Here is a 16,694-nt window from a genome sequence, read left to right as displayed (position 1 = left end):
TATTTTATTTTCAGTTTTTTAATGTATTTTCAATTTTAAATTGGAAATTCCATTTACATATTTCTTTTAAATGATCAAGGATAATTCTTGAATGGTCAGTTATTTCATGAGAATACCAATTAATTGGTATTATACCAGTTTATATGCTTGTGTATTTATCTATTTTGTTTTTGCTGCTGTTATTTGTTTCATTCTTACCAAACAGGGCCTCATGGAAGACCAGCAAATTGGTGATATGTGCCACCGTGTATAAATATCAGAAATAATAAATAAATAAATAACATCCTCAATCACCATAAAATCAAGTAGACCTGTTCTTGTATTAAAGTCCCCAGTTAAACAAAAAGGGACATCATATTTGCCTTTTAATTTACCAGGCCCGAGTCAAGAGATCTAAAACCTCATAAGTGTGATGAATAGAACCTTCATATGGCAGGTAAACAGCACCTAACATAAAATCAAATCCATAATACTTCTTATCAATATAAATCCACAAAACAGACTAGGAAGCAGTATATACATGCACATGTATATACCTCGGAGAGGACCTCAACTAAGCCGTGGGTCCTCTGGTTGCTAATACTAACAAGCATTAATGCTTCCTTAGCAGTCAGGTAAATAACCACCACAACCATATATATATATATATATATATATAACAGACATTTAGTATTTAGTAATACCGGGTACCGTATTCCTCTTGATACCTCCTTGAATTTCACATCTTTAATTTGCATTTCTATATTTTTCTAAAGTTTCAAATATAATTTACACTGCCTACTTTCATAACATTTCATATATGGTTTATACACTGTAATGTAAACTTTGTATTTCTTTCGAATCTATGAGATTGGATTATGGCGAAGAGTATAAATGTATTAGACAATACAGAGCATGTACATTTGTTTTCATTTCAATTCATTTCATTTTGTCTTCATTTTACAAACCATGATAAAATGATTGTATGAAAATAACCTACCTGTATATCGATCTGATGGTATAAAAAGTACAAAATTGCATAAATGCAATAAAATAATACATTGAAATTTCGATAAAAGAAATATTGAGGGGTTAATAATATTGTGTTGTACAATAAAAACAGTTTCAAGCCACACCTAAAAAAGCCTGGAGGCTGTTCTTTAGTGGAAAAAATTGGGTAGCTATGATCTTCAAAGTTTAAACAAGTTGCAGCAAATACAGGATCCCTAATATAAAAAGTAGCACTCACAACTGGATTTGCACTGCAAATACATGTAGGCCTATATATACAGTACATGTACATGTACCTGTGTAGATACCATTACATTGCGATTTCAACATGAATTTCCTTTTATAAACATTACCAGGAATGTGAACTTCGGTCAAGTTGAAAATTAATCCTACAAACATATTATATAATAATTTATCCAAAACTAAATATCATTAGAATAGCAATAGAAATAAACATTTTAATTCATGAACAACATTTAAATCATTTTCTACTGGAACCAATTGGTACCTACGTTATGTGTATGGGAATGAGTGAATTTCAGTGAAAATCAGAGTCAACAGGTTACTGCATACATTTGAAAAAATATACTGAACCGAATGTAAAGGGCAGATATTTACAGTTTGATGTGCTATCTTAGAAATATTAGTACATGCAGTATGTACAATAATGCCCTAAGGCAAGGCAAGGCAAATATACTGTATACATGTGGATTGTTCAGGTTTGTGTTTACATACAATACAGTACATGTAACGGTGGATACAGCATCTACTCGTCCAAAGCTGAGAGCCTTCCCAAGATGATCTATATCTCCATGCTTGACAACTGTTCCAGCAACAGCTTTCAACCTTTCGTCAGTCTTCCTGTCTATCTGAGACCTCCTTTAAAAAAAATCATATTATTTTTTTTTTTATAGTGTGTTTCTAATTATGGTGCATGTACATGTACTAGCAACAGGAGCTAGGGGGGGGGGGGGGATCTTTGGGAAAAAAATTGTAGCCAATGGCTACACGTGTATTTAAGCAAACTAGATGGAACTTCGACTGCGCACAGTCAAAATGATGCCCTCGCCATAGAGCGATTTTACAAACCAAAACGGAAGTAAATTTTAATATTCAACTTTGATAGTAATCCATTAACGGGTTCTCAGAATATCGTGATTACAAGCTATTTTTCATATACATGGCTCCGTAAGATAAATTCCTGTCCTGAGTTTGATAGTAATCCATCTGTCAGTTCTAATTATAATGTGTTCACAAGCTATTTATATGCAAACATATTGAGCCCTGAGCCCTGTGACCTTGACCTTAAACCTTGTGACCTTAAAATCTAATCAGTTCATTGGCTCTGCAAGATACATACGGTACATGCCGCCAGTTTGGGGGAATCCATCAATCGGTTCTTGAGATAAGGCGATCATGAGCTACTTTTGCACACATAATAAGCCCTGTGACCTTTGACCTCGTGACCCCAAATCGAATCAGTTCATTGGCTTTGCAAGATACATACATGACCTAAGTTCGGCGGTAATCCATCAATTGGTTCTTGAGATAACGCGATCACGAGAACGGGACGGACGGACGGACAACCAGAAAACATAATGCCTCCGGCTACTTTGTAGCGGAGGCATACAAATCTTTCCACAGACGCTAACTTGCTTGGAGGGAAGGAACCATGATGGCAACAAACACAAAATTTCAAGCAAAAAAAAAAGTATTTCATTAAAACGAAACTTACAACCATGTGCGACACACTTCACACAGCGTTTCAGTCTTTTTGAGAATATTTTTCTTTTTAAGTATGTTTTAACCTGTGTTTTCTATTGAAGTAGTGATAAACATTTTAGGGCATTTGGTTGACATGCAGTATGTGCCCCGAAAAAAAGTATTCATGAAGAATCAACGTACTACTGTAATTTTGAGAAAAAACTGAATAATTCCAGGAAAAACGTAATGGTTGGCAGTGCACTCCCCCCCCCCCCCCCCCCCCCCCCTGGATCCGCCACTGCAACTCTGGGTATTGGTGCTAATGCATTATTTTGTGGACAAATTTCCTTATTCCATTGTGTTTTGAATTCTTCCGTCTTAATCAAGTCTTTCTCTACTGCTACTGCTTTTTCATCTACAATACTTACTTTACCAGGGACCTATAATATACAAGCACTGCTTTTTAATAGGTTCCTCACATTCTTACTCAATCTATTTTATAAATTAAGAATCATTGAGACGTGCTCATATATCCTACATGTATTGTATCATTTTTATTTTATATGTATGTCTATATTTTCTGTAAAAATGTGGAACAAATAAACTTGAAACTTGAAACACCAACACCTCCACAAACAAGAGTGTGAAGTCATTAAAACTCACCTGAAACTGAGCTATACTCCTCTTCTCTTTCCTTCCTGATGTTCAAATCAATACTTTTCCTCAATCTTTCTTCGAGTGCTTTATCGCGAATGTTTACTCCTGTCAAGGTCCTCAGTTTCAGCGGGACGAAAGACATATCACAACAGAACACAGGAATAACTCTGCCTCCTAAGTCCTTGCCTGTGACAGACTTGAGCGCCATCTCAATCGTCATGGTGATATCCACATTTTCATTCTCACGATCCTCTTTCGTGATAAGATAAACCACATGTGAACAGTTTGAGACGTCCTTCTCAATACTTTTTAATATCGGCACGCCAAGTTTACCATCAAAAGGAGATGTCATTTTCCACCCATTCCTTTGAATGAGCTTCTCCATCTTCCGAAAATATGTTGTTTTTTTTGAGGATGAAAGTAGATAAATGTCATAGAACTCTTTTTGTGTGACGTGTAGGGGAGTACTTCTTGAAGGATTGACGGTCTCCATTTCCTCAGTTTTGCTACATGTAGTATATCCATAGGACCTCAAATGAGAGTAGAATAGAAAGAAAGATACATATAAGTATCACTGGTAAGTGGGTCACAGGTTCGAGCCCCGGCAAGACACTTAATATGTCCCTGAGCAAGGCATATTATCTACATTGCTCCTCTCCATCCAGGTGTGTTAAATGTGTAGGATGCAAACTTCATAGTGGTTGGATTAGCAAGTGCTCGTTCGGCTATTTACTTATACATATGAGATATGAATATGCTTGTTTTCTAGGTAATTGGGACTTATCATTCATTCTTTTCATGCTGTTTCAAGTATTTTTTGCCAGTGATAACTTGATAAATAAGCAATGAGCAATTGAATCATTAAATAAATATCAAATTTGGTGTCACTAATTATAGACAAAATAAGACAATTTCTGATGATTAGTTAGCTTTATTTTTAAATATAATCAAGAAAAAAATAAAAAGAACTAGATGGAACTTTGACTGCGCGCAGTCAAAAATGATGCCTCCGTCATAGAGCAATTTTACAAACAAAAACAGAAACAATTTTTAAATTCAAGTTTAATTGTAATCCATCTGTCGGTTTCAATGATAATGCATGCACAAGCTATTTATAGGCATACATAATGAGCTATGTGACCTTTGACCTTCGACCTGGTGACCCCAAATCGAATCATTTCATTGGTTCTGCAAGATACATACATGACCTGAGTTTGGCAGGAATCCATCAATCGGTTCTTGAGATAATGCGATCACGAGCCATTTTTGCATACATAATGAGCCCTGTGACCTTTGACCTTCGACCTTGTGACCCCAAAATCTAACCAGTTCATTGGCTCTGCAAGATACATACATGACTTAAGTTTGGCAGGAATCCATCAATCGGTTCTTGAGATAACGCGATCACGAGCCATTTTTGTATACATAATGAGCCCTGTGACCTTTGACCTTCGACCTTGTTACCCCAAAATCTAATCAGTTCATTGGCTCTGCAAGATACATACATGACTTAAGTTTGGCAGGAATCCATCAGTCGGTTCTTGAGATAACGCGATCACGAGAACGGGACGTACGGACAACCCGAAAACATAATGCCTCCGGCTACTTCGTAACGGAGGCATAACAAAGTAAGTTGAATGGGATAGACTGTAAATGGTGCAACCACCAACGGGTAAAAATTGACAAATGCTTGCTGATCATTAGACACACTGAATTCACAAACACAGGTAAGGATATATGCTGGGGCAATACATTTTTCAGTTTCCAAATAGACCCATTGCCCCATATATGTCACTCAACTATCCTTGTGGTACAGTAGGTCATTCACTTTACACTCATTCCAAGGATTGAGTGTTCGGATCCCATTCCAGCATTACGGTCCTTAGGCAAGACATTAATCCACAATCTACCCAGGTGTAAATTGCTGGGGTGATAATAATTACAGGGCTCTAAGGAATAACAGCATTGAAGCTGATGATGCTCTTTTTGGTAAAAAAATATTATTAACATTAATTATGATTATTATTGTTATTATCATTCTAATTAGTTTCATCATTATCATTATTTTTGTTACTATTATTTTTATTATCCGGCAAGTTTTCAATAATTTATCTATAAATCTAGTGAGAAACTTCTTGGGACTTGTAATGGAAATTTCATCACTATCAGATCTCCAAACACACAATGAATGATGTTTGGGGTAGGTCAGAAAAGGAGCCATTAAGAAATTACTTTTACCTCGATTAGCAGAATTGCTAGCTGATTGGAGTTTTTTTCCCTGATGGATACCTAGGGGCCTAGGCCTCGGGATGGTGGTAGGCTTGGTTGAAGAAAGCTGTCATGGTAACAACAAAACAAAAAATCATTCTGACAGTGTGAAATAAATTATCCTTATTGGCAAACACAAGGAAGACTTAAACATTTTTCTAGATATTATGAATTAAATAAAAACTCACTCATGATGTCCTTACCTGACATTCAACTTTTTCAATGAATGTAACTAGTATGCAAAAAAAAATATGCCTCACATTCCAAGCTTTGCAAAATGGTACTCTTCTGTATGTATACAGGGCATCTGTCACCACTAAAGCATCTTCATAAATTTGTCATGTTTATTATTTCATCTTCCATAACTGGGGGCTTCCACAACAAAACATTGGAAGAAGAAAAAATAAAGAATATGTAGTGTAAAGTCAGACTTATTTCTCAAGCACTGCATCAATTATGTCTTGTTAATCCATTCCTTCCCATCCCTCCTTTGGTAAAATGTGGATTTGACAGCATCCAAACAAGCTCATGCTTATTCCTGATAGAGAGACTACTTAAATGTAACACTACAACTTTGAAATGGAATGATAACAGATTTACTTACCTTGACACCAGTCCTCTCTCTCTCTTCTACTTCCTTCTTAACACTCCCAGCTCCCATCAAAACGTGCCCTCCGTTCCTGGCTGGCACCAGTGCAGGCACATCCGGTGACTTCTTTGCTAACTTTGACCTTTTCGGATCGACATCTGTAGCCTTTGCCGATTTGACCTCGTCTGTACTCCTTCTAGATCTCCTGCCTTCTTTGCTCAGATTTATCGACCTCCGACCTTCTTCGCCCAGATTCCTTGACCTTGTGACCTCTTCACTTGGCCCTTGAACCTGATCTGTGCTTGACCTAGAACTGTTGACCTTTGCAAAACTGGTAGAGGGGGTAGGTGAGGAACTTGAGAGCTTTCTCTTATGCTCCTCTGGAGGGTTAGATCCGGCACTGGATGAGGCTGTAAGACAGAAAATAGAGTAGAGTCAAGTACAAACTTATTACTTATCTTATACAAACACAGAAAATTTCTGATTGTCAGACATCGAAAGTTGAATATTGAAAGTTAGAATACTAAAAGCAACACAAAATCTCAAGAGAGAGATGGGATTTTGTTTGTTTAAGACATACAAGCAAATCGTGGAGATATCTAAAAAGATTTGTTTTCTATAATTGCATCCTGATCTTAATATTATTACACTGGAAATACTGGGTCATACAGAAGACTCTTTGCTCAAATCTTCAGAGAAATTTCTTCATTTAATTTTATAAAGAAAATGATGCCTCCGCCATAGAGCGATTTTACAAACCAAAACAGAAGCAATTTTTACAATTCAAGTTTGATTGTAATCCATTAGCAGGATCTCAGAATATCGTGATTACAAGCTATTTTATATAAATGTATGACCCTTTGACCTCATGACCCTAAAATCTAATCAGTTCATTCGCTCTGCAAGATACATGTACATACATGTCCTGAGTTTGTTAGTAATCCATCCGTCAATTGGTTCTAATGATAATGCGATCACAAGCTATTTTTGCATACATAATGAGCCCTATGACCTTCGACCTTTGACCTCATGACCCAAAATCTATTCAGTTCATTGGCTCTGCAAGATACATAAAGTGTACATGACCCAAGTCTGGCAGGAATCCATCAATCGCTTCTTGAGATAACGCGATTCACAAGAACGAGGACGTACGGACGGACAACCCAAAAAACATAATGCCTTCTGCTACATTGTACTTCGTTGCGGTGGCATAACAAAGCAGGACTTTCTCCACTACACAGTTCTTTTATACTTGAGAAAGATAGTTATGTCAGTAGAAGTTATGACTGATTGAATGGCCATTTCATGGACGTTTAATAGTTTCCTCCCATATGTGATTTGTAAGGTGCTCAATTCACTTGAAATCAAATACTGAAGACGCACTTGTGAAACACAAACAAACAAAAAAAGAGATCACATAAAAGCATCTGCACTATAAACAAAGGAACAGTAGTATTAAGACAGAACTTACAAAAACAACAGAACTATTAATTATTTGCCAAATCACATTAGAACTATAAGATTCACAGTAAACATCTTCAGCAAGCCAAGGCTTGTGCAAAAACCATCTGAAATTACACTCATTCACGGCTCAAATTAATTTTTGTCCACGGGGGCTCTTCCAAAAAACAGCCCCTGTAAGCCTTCTCTCACGGCTCTTTTAGTACTGACGGGGGCTCTTTTTTTTAATACAAATTTCCATTGAATTGGTACCCATGATACTCCTAAATTCTTTGCTATTTCATCATTATCATTTATTTAAGTCTGCATTTTCCTAGCTCTTACAACTTCACAAGTTACATAGGGGTTCATCCCGTGATGATATTCTCTTCATTTCTTCCTGTTCTGCACATTCCTCCTCATCATTCAGAGCCTTCCTGTTCTGCACATTCCTCCTCATCATTCAGAGCAACCTTATTATATTCTTTCTTTTGTCTTTACCATATCCTTCCACAACATTTTTATGTATTTTTGCATATTTAATGAGCTATGACTTTTGACCTTTGACCTACATATTTAGAAATTGAACTGGGGCTGTATTTTGATACCATGTACCTTCATTTCAAATTTCATTAAAATCCATCATACATTACTATTAAAAGTTATCGAATGGAAACCACATTTTTTCGAATAATTAGCTTTTTACACATATTTAATGAGCTATTACCTTTGACTTATGACCTAAATACCCCGAAATCGAACTTAGGCTGTGTTTTGATACCATGTACCTTCTTATCGAATTTCATTAAAATCCGTCAAACATTACTAAAGTTATTTAAACATATTTGTGGCTTACACCCCGTAAATAAGATTGACTGATCGATCTGTAATTGAAAAACAAATATGTTTAAGTAATTGAAATTTCTCCCAGGAAGCATTACATTTATAAAAATTACTAAGTTATCGAACAGAAACCAGATTTATTACGGACGGCAGCGTTACTTTATCCCCTCTGACTTCTCTGTCGAGGAGATAATAAATAATGATAATTACATGTACACATGTATATGGGTTGTGGGGCAAAAGCAAAAGGGGGGGGGTAGAGACTGACAAAGTCACAAAAATCTATGAGAAGCAATACAGAGGGGAAAAAGGAGGGGGGACCACACCCCCTGACACCCCTTCCCCAGATTTGCACATTGCATTTTCATATCACATACCAGCATTTGGGCCATATTCCATAAGATGAAGTTGTCGGGCAGCATCTTCCAGGCCATGTTTGAGGAGGATTTTCTTGAGTTCTTCAAGGAATGTTATGCTTGACCCCACTTGATTTCTCCATTTGATTAATACCTAGACAAGAAAGAAAAAGAAAATATTGTCTCTACAGATATTCATCATCTGAGCTGCAGCAAAATAATCTGGCCTATTCGTCTCAATCTCCTAACAAGGACTGCCAACAATTTATTTGTTCATACCTAAAGTGGCAAGATGTGCCACAGAATTGCCAATGTGTTTGATTGATCGCACCTTCAAAAATTCATAACTTTATTATTCTTAATCGGTTTCGGGCATTTTTTGCTCAAATTTTCATTGCCCTCCCCTGACATCCCCTTTAAAGATACTATGTCCCTTTTGCAGGCCAACATCAAATTCTGTAGAACTTTGCAGGAATTATATATGTCACGTATGTCCTATCTGTGAAATTTAAACGTTAGCAGTGTCCTAGTATTAAAATTATGCAAGGAAACCAGTTTACTCTCTAGACTTTCCTGTCAGACACTATTGAGTGAATGACTGACAACTTTTTTATTTTGTTAATAACATACATAACATGAGCTGGAACAGGCACATGAGCATTTGTCGACATCAATAACCCACTACTTGTAATGGCCAAAATTAAACTGATTGAATCTTTGTGCAGCACAAACCGTACATCCATTCGGTACAAGGGTCTGAAAATCAGACTATTACTTACATGTAGGTGATTGCAAACACTTATGTCGATTCGACAACTAATGGTCGTTATTTTCCCACAAAAAGCCATTTTCAAACCCTTTCGTTTTGAGGGAAGTTCTAAATAAGGCATGAGATATTTATTATTGCTGTCGTTCCGATGCAGGATCCTGCAATACGCGCTCCAGAACGATCGGCGCAACGACTAGTGACAGGAGTACAAATATTATACAACACTGCGCCAGAACGCGTCGGCGTGATAATCTTCCGACTGCAGTAGGATGAATTGATTTAATATTATATACGCGCAGCGCTGGCAAGCGTTTAAGCCGGTACACTGTACATGCGCACGACACAAAATTATATATCGAGTGTCCCAACATTGACATTTCTATATTATAAACAAGTCGGAGTTAAAATAACTTCTACCACAGCTGTGCGTGTGTTTATAAACATGACTTTACAAATAATTTCTACGTACAATCGTGCGTTTGTTTATAAACATGACGGAGTTAAAATAATTTCTACTAGAACTGTTTGGTTGTTTTTAAACATGACGGAGTCAGTTAAAATATTTTCTTCTAAGACCGTGTTTGTTTATATTACATGGCGGAGTTTAAATAACTTCTACTACAAATTATGTACGTTTGTTTATGAGCATCACGGAGTTAATATAATTTCTACCACAATTGCATGTGAGTAATTTGTTTATAAACATGACATTTAATCATAATTTCTACTACAATCATGCGTTTGTTTATAAACATGACGGAGTTAAAATAATTTCTACTACAACTACCGGTATTTGGTCGTTAAACATGACGGAGTTTATAATTATTTCTTCTAGGACCGTGTGTTTGTTTATAAAAATGACAGATTAAAATAAATTGTACTACCACCGCGCTTTTGTAAATGACAGAGTTAAAATAATTTCCACTACAACTGTGCGTTGGTTATAAACGCGACAAAATAATTTCTACTAAATCTACATCCGAACACAGTCATGACGGAGTTATGATAGAATTTCTAGGTCATCACAACTGAACCCAACGCTATATCCACACACACAAAAACAACCACGTGTTCAGCTCATGTCCAACACACTGGTTGGGCGTACCAGGGATCCCTGGGCTTACGTTGGTGGGCGGTGTTAATTGCAAGCCTGTGCCAATCGATAATCAGCTTTGAGACTAATTTCTTTAAAAGTGTATCCATTCAGAATGTTAAAGGAGTGCTACTGTATATCCAAATCATAATGAAACTGTCTTCGACTCGAAAAGGGTCTTCTCATTGGCTAAATAATAATTTGCAAGTTTATTTTTTGAAAGCAAATATTTGTTTTCAGTTGTCATTTATTCTCCTGAGGTATTCCAAGTAGTATGAAGTCTGAATTGGCAGACTATACAAGCCCTTTCAGTTTCAGCTGGCTGGGGCGTGTCATTTATCTTAGATAAGAACTGTCAAAACATGTCTTGGAAATGTAAAAAAAACTGTAACGTAACCCCTCTTACTTTTATGACAATGAGATTGCCTACAAGTATTAGGCTATGCTTGCTCTGTGCGTGGAGTGGTATGCGACAAATTTCTTCCAGCAAAGAGCCATCCGGGGAAGGGGGGGGGGGGTATTTTGATGTGAAATATTTTCAATCAAAAGTCGCCACCACGTTCTACCTCATTTTCTTTTTCTTTCGCAATTTTTGGAATCCTTTCATATGAATATATATTTTAAGTCATGACCTTTTTATATAGGTATGCGAATTTTATATTTTTGACGTAACCTCAAAGTGCGAGTTAAAAGCACACAGCTATGATTACAATTTGGCAAATTGAAATTCATAATTACTATCATTTCGTCTACAACTAGTTCATCTAATAAACAAGGAATTACACCCCCAAGAGTCTGTTGGCCATTCCGATAGGCCATGATTTCTTGTCGAATATAGAGACTTTTTTGCGATCGGGCGTGGGGGTGGGGGTTGGGGGGGGGGGGAGAGGAGGGGAACTGAATTCAGACAAGGATTAATAGTCGAGAACGGTACAACGAATCGTCTTCTTTTATAATTTATTGAAATGTCAAAGCTTCCGTGCGGGAGGGGGGGGGGGTACTGAATTCAGACAAGGATTAAGAGTCTAAAATGTTACAACGAATCGTCGTCTTTCTCTAATAATTTAATGAAATGTCAAAGCTTCCGCGCGGGAGGGGGGGGGGGGGGTACTGAATTCAGACAAGGATTACGAATCGTCTTCTTTCTCTAATAATTTAATGTTAACGCTTCCGAGCTGGAGGGGTGGGGAACTGAATTCAGACAAGGATTAATAATCGAGAACGGTATACAACGAATCGTCTTCTTTCTCTAGTAATTTAATGAAATGTCAAAGCTTCCACGCTTCGCGCTGGAGCGGAGGGGGGGGGGGACTGAATTTAGATAAGCATCAATAGTCGAGAACTGTACAACTAATTGTCTTCTTTCTCTAGTAATTTAATGAAACGTCAAAGCTTCCGCACGGGACGGGGGGGGGGTTAAATTCAGACAAGGATTAAGAGTCAAGAACGGTACAACGAATCGTCTTCTTTCTCTAGTAATTTAATGAAATGTCAAAGCATCCACGCTTTGCACTGGAGGGGGGGGGGGCTGAATTTAGATAAGCATAAATAGTCGAGAAATCGTCTTCTTTCTCTAATAATTTAATGAAATGTCTAAGCTTCCGCACGGGACTAGGGGGGGGGGTTGGGGGGACTATTAAGTTCAGACAAGGATTAAGAGTCAAGAACGGTACAACGAATCGTCTTCTTTCTCTAATAATTTAATGAAATGTCAAAGCTTCCGCACGGGACGGGGGAGGGGGGGGGGGTTTGGGCTGAATTCAGACAAGGATTAAGAGTCAAGAACGGTACTACGAATAGTCTTCTTTCTCTAATAATTTAATGAAATGTCAAAGCTTCCGCATGGGACGGGGGGGGGGGATTAAATTCAGACAAGGATTAAGAGTCAAGAACGGTACAACGAATAGACTTCTTTCTCTAATAATTTAATGAAATGTCGTAGCTTCCACGCTTCGCCCTGGAGGGGGGGGGAACTGAATTCAGACAAGGATTAATAATCGAGAACGGTACAACGAATCGTCGTCTTTCTCTAGTAATTTAATGAAATGTCAAAGCTTCCACGCTTCGCGCGCTGGAGGGGAGGGGGGGGGGGACTGAATTTAGATAAGCATTAATAGTCGAGAACGGTACAAAGAATCGTCTTCTTTATCTAATAATTTCATGAAATGCCATATTTCCGCCTTGGAGGGGGGGGGGGGGTGGGGGGCTAAATTTAGATAAGCATTAATAGTCGAGAAATCGTCTTTCTCTAATAATTTAAGAAAATGTCATAGCTTCTGCGCGGGACGGGGGGGGGGGGGGGGAACGGGGGGCTGAATTCAGACAAGAATTAATAATCGAGAACGGTACAACGAATCGTCTTCTTTCTCTAGTAATTTAATGAAATGTCAAAGCTTCCACGCTTCGCGCTGGAGGGGAGGGGGGGGGGGACTGAATTTAGATAAGCATTAATAGTCGAGAAATCGTCTTTTTTCTCTAATAATTTAAGGAAATGTCATATCTTCCGCGCGGGACGGGGGGGGGGGGGGGGACTGAATTCAGACAAGGATTAAGAGTCAAGATCGTCTTCTTTCTCTAATAATTTCATGAAATGTCAAAGCTTCCGCACGGGACGGGGGGGGGGGGCTGAATTCAGACAAGGATTAATAATCGAGAACGGTACAACGAATCGAGTTCTTTCTCTAATAATTTAATGACATGTCAAAGCTTCCACGCTTCAAACTGGAGGGGGGGGGGAACTTAAATCAGACAAGGATTAATAGTCGAGAACGGTACAACGAATCGTCTTCTTTCTCTTGTAATTTAATGAAACGTCAAAGCTTCCGCACGGAACAGGGGGGGGGGGAGCTGAAATTCAGACAAGGATTAGAGTCAAGAACGGTACAACGAATCGAGTTCTTTCTCTAATAATTTAATGACATGTCAAAGCTTCCACGCTTCGCACTGGAGGGGGGGGGGAACTGAAATCAGACAAGGATTAATAATCGAGAACGGTACAACGAATCGTCTTTTATAATTTATTGAAATGTCAAAGCTTCCGTGCGGGAGGGGGGGGGGGTACTGAATTCAGACAAGGATTAAGAGTCTAAAATGGGCTAAAATGTTACAACGAATCGTCGTCTTTCTCTAGTAATTTAATGAAATGTCAAAGCTTCCACGCTGCGGCTGGAGGGGAGGGGGGGGGGGACTGAATTCAGATAAGCATTAATAGTCGAGAACTGTACAACGAATCGTTTTCTTTGTCTAATAATTTAATGAATATTTATTGTCACTAAATTATTTGACTATTCATTAAAATACTGCAGAAAAGGGATTTAATTCTAAAATCACCACTGAGATATTATTCGCTATCATGAGTCATTTACTGGTATCTTGATCTTAGCATTGCGAACTTAAGACTCCTCAATCATATCGATCATAACAATTTTTAATAAAATTGCTGAATTTTATAATCAAAATTTTGTATCATTGCTTCAATTTTCGAAAAAAAATAACCGACATGACATGACAAGTAGGGCCTAATTCAAACAGGCACATCACAACCACACAAACAAGCAACAAAATAGGCCTACACACCGCGAATAGATCGAGGAGCTCGAAATGACTGTCTATATAATACATGTAGTAACACTAGACAAGATTAGTTTCGCATTATTACGATTAGAATTTTATAAAAAGAATCATGGGTATTGAATAAATATCTTGATACTTTATCGTCTTTATTAACAATTGATTTTCACATCTATCCCAATTTTGACTCTCGTAGACTTAATTTCCCCATCAATCTATTCTCTCGCTCTCTCCCTCCCTCCATCTTCCAAGTGTACCCCTTCCTCTCCCTCTCTCTTGTCTCCATCTTTCCTCATGTTTGTTTATCAACACCCAAGGAATTGCGCGCAGGGCCTTTGTTCAAACAAAGTTCAAGGGTTCAAATGGGCGGCATTTTGTCTCCTCGCATTCAAATCTCAAAATAGAACTCCAGTTCAGAATTGCGCAATATACCTCTCAGCCAAACATAAAAAAAAGGTTTAGATTTTAATGGGTCAAGTTTTACTTGCCGATACGTCTTTTTTACACGAGGTCGTGGACAGAATTGAGGTTAGATTTATCATGGAATGTGTTGATAAAACCCAAGCAATCTATATTTTCCATACTTAGATCTATAGCTTGAAATGAAATTGTGAGCAAATAAACTTCACTATTGTAAAACCCATCGATCTATAGCTTGTAATTAAAACTAATCAGGAATAATCTCAATCACATTGCTCTGCAATTCCAACGCTAGCTAGCTCGCTCACTCCAGTTGGCTTGCGCCTATACCATGCGTGGCTAGCTAGGCTGCGAGTACGTAGCGGCCGCGCTGTATTCAGCTAGCGCATCCTTTTATGATTGCTGTGCATGTGCGCACTGAAATTCGTCCTCCTGCGTCGCGATGATTTCAAACTAATAATTAAATTTGGAGACTGCAGTCAGGCAAAGTGCGCGTACCAAATTCGTCCTCTTGCGTCGCGACGATTTCAATTTGATAATTAAATTTGGAGACTGCAGTCAGGCAAAGTGCGCGTACCAAATCGGCGCCGATCGTTCCATGCAGGATCCTGCATCGGAACGACAGCAATAATAAATATCTCATGCCTAAGTATTGTCTTCCAAATGCCTTTGGAATTTAACCTTTTCCTTTTTTTGACCTGCAAATGAGACATACTGTAGTACCTTTAATCTCTTGATGTTAAATTCAGAATATAAATCAATTTCAAGAGTCATCCGCTTGAGTCTCTCTATGCCTTCCCATGCCCTCTCCTTGCCAGTCATTAAAACATGTACTGTAGACAGGTTTCATTCCAACTGCTGTCCGGCTGTGGAAATTGCTCCCTGCCTACATGTATGTTGTACGGAACATTTCAGATAAGGGGCTTCAAGCTTTTAAATGTAGAATATATGGATACCTCCTTGAAGTGTCAGAATTTTGTTTTTGCTTGTATTTTGTGTTGGTATTAGTTTGTTCCTTTATATTGTTTTTTTCATAATCATTCAGTCATTCTGAGATGCAGTGAACCACTTGATTGGCACACCAGAGCACACAGTGAGAGTCTGCTGTTTCAGCACATTTTAAAAGATGTTTGGTGATACTATTCTTCATGTTTTGCAACTAAGACAAAAGAGAACAAAAGTCAAAAGAAATCCATTGTTGTCTTACATGGAAGAGAGCCTTTTCGCGCTGTGCAACTAGGACGTTGAAAAAACTAATCAGTTTGTCAAACTTCATACAGTTGTTCTCCAGGAGAAGTAGTCCAAGCTTCCTATAGACCAATGTACAGTCTAGCTTTGATGCAAGAGTACCAAGGGAGGTATCCTCAATCAGGAAGTTTGGTCTCCTTTTGAGTTCTGAAGAGAATGTTTGAAATAAAGAGAAGAAGTTAGTTAGGTTTAATAAATTGGAATAATAATAAATGCGTTCACAGGCTATTTTTGCATAGATAATGAGCCCCATGACCTTTTACCTCATGACCCCAAAATCTAATCAGTTCATTGGCTCTGCAAAATACATACATGTACATTGTACATGACCCAAGTTTGGCGCTAATCCATCTATCGGTTCTTGAGATAACGCGTTCACGAGCTATTTTTGCATACATAATAAGCCCTGTGACCTTTGACCTCGTGACCCCAAAATCTAATCAGTTCGTTGGCTCTGCAAGATACATACATGACCATATTTTGGCAGTATAAAATCCATCAATCGGTTCTTGTGATAACGCGATCATGAGCTATTTTTGCATGTACATAATGAGCCCTGTGACCTTTGACCTCGTGACCCCAAAATCTACCGTATTTGCCGGCGTATAGGCCGCAGTATTTTTGGAAGAAAAAATATCAAAAAGTCGGGGTGCGCCCTATATGGCGCTATGCCTGGCAATGTCTCCCAGCTCAGTAATCAGTGTGTTGACTCACCACTCGGAAACTACAACAACACTAACATTTGTC

General features: G+C 38.0%; 1 protein-coding gene across 1 annotated transcript in view; it reads right to left on the bottom strand.

Annotated features, from left to right (window-relative positions):
* Positions 1–373: 373 nt before the first annotated feature.
* LOC115918414 overlaps positions 374–16,694 on the bottom strand; it is a 36,555-nt gene continuing 20,234 nt past the window's right edge. The window contains exons 3-8 of the mRNA XM_030977568.1: positions 15,907–16,094; positions 8,869–9,001; positions 6,224–6,618; positions 5,590–5,686; positions 3,358–3,881; positions 374–1,869 (exon numbers count right to left, since the gene is read on the bottom strand). Coding sequence (XP_030833428.1) covers positions 3,700–3,881; positions 5,590–5,686; positions 6,224–6,618; positions 8,869–9,001; positions 15,907–16,094 — 995 coding nt within the window. The 3' untranslated portion in view covers positions 374–1,869; positions 3,358–3,699. The remainder of the gene's footprint in view (positions 1,870–3,357; positions 3,882–5,589; positions 5,687–6,223; positions 6,619–8,868; positions 9,002–15,906; positions 16,095–16,694) is intronic.

This window comes from Strongylocentrotus purpuratus, unplaced genomic scaffold, assembly GCF_000002235.5.
Source record: "Strongylocentrotus purpuratus isolate Spur 01 unplaced genomic scaffold, Spur_5.0 spur5_scaffold_1, whole genome shotgun sequence".
NCBI classification, from domain to species: domain Eukaryota; kingdom Metazoa; phylum Echinodermata; class Echinoidea; order Camarodonta; family Strongylocentrotidae; genus Strongylocentrotus; species Strongylocentrotus purpuratus.
The sequence above is the reverse complement of the archived record's forward strand: the minus strand, read 5'-3'. Positions and strand labels throughout refer to the sequence as shown.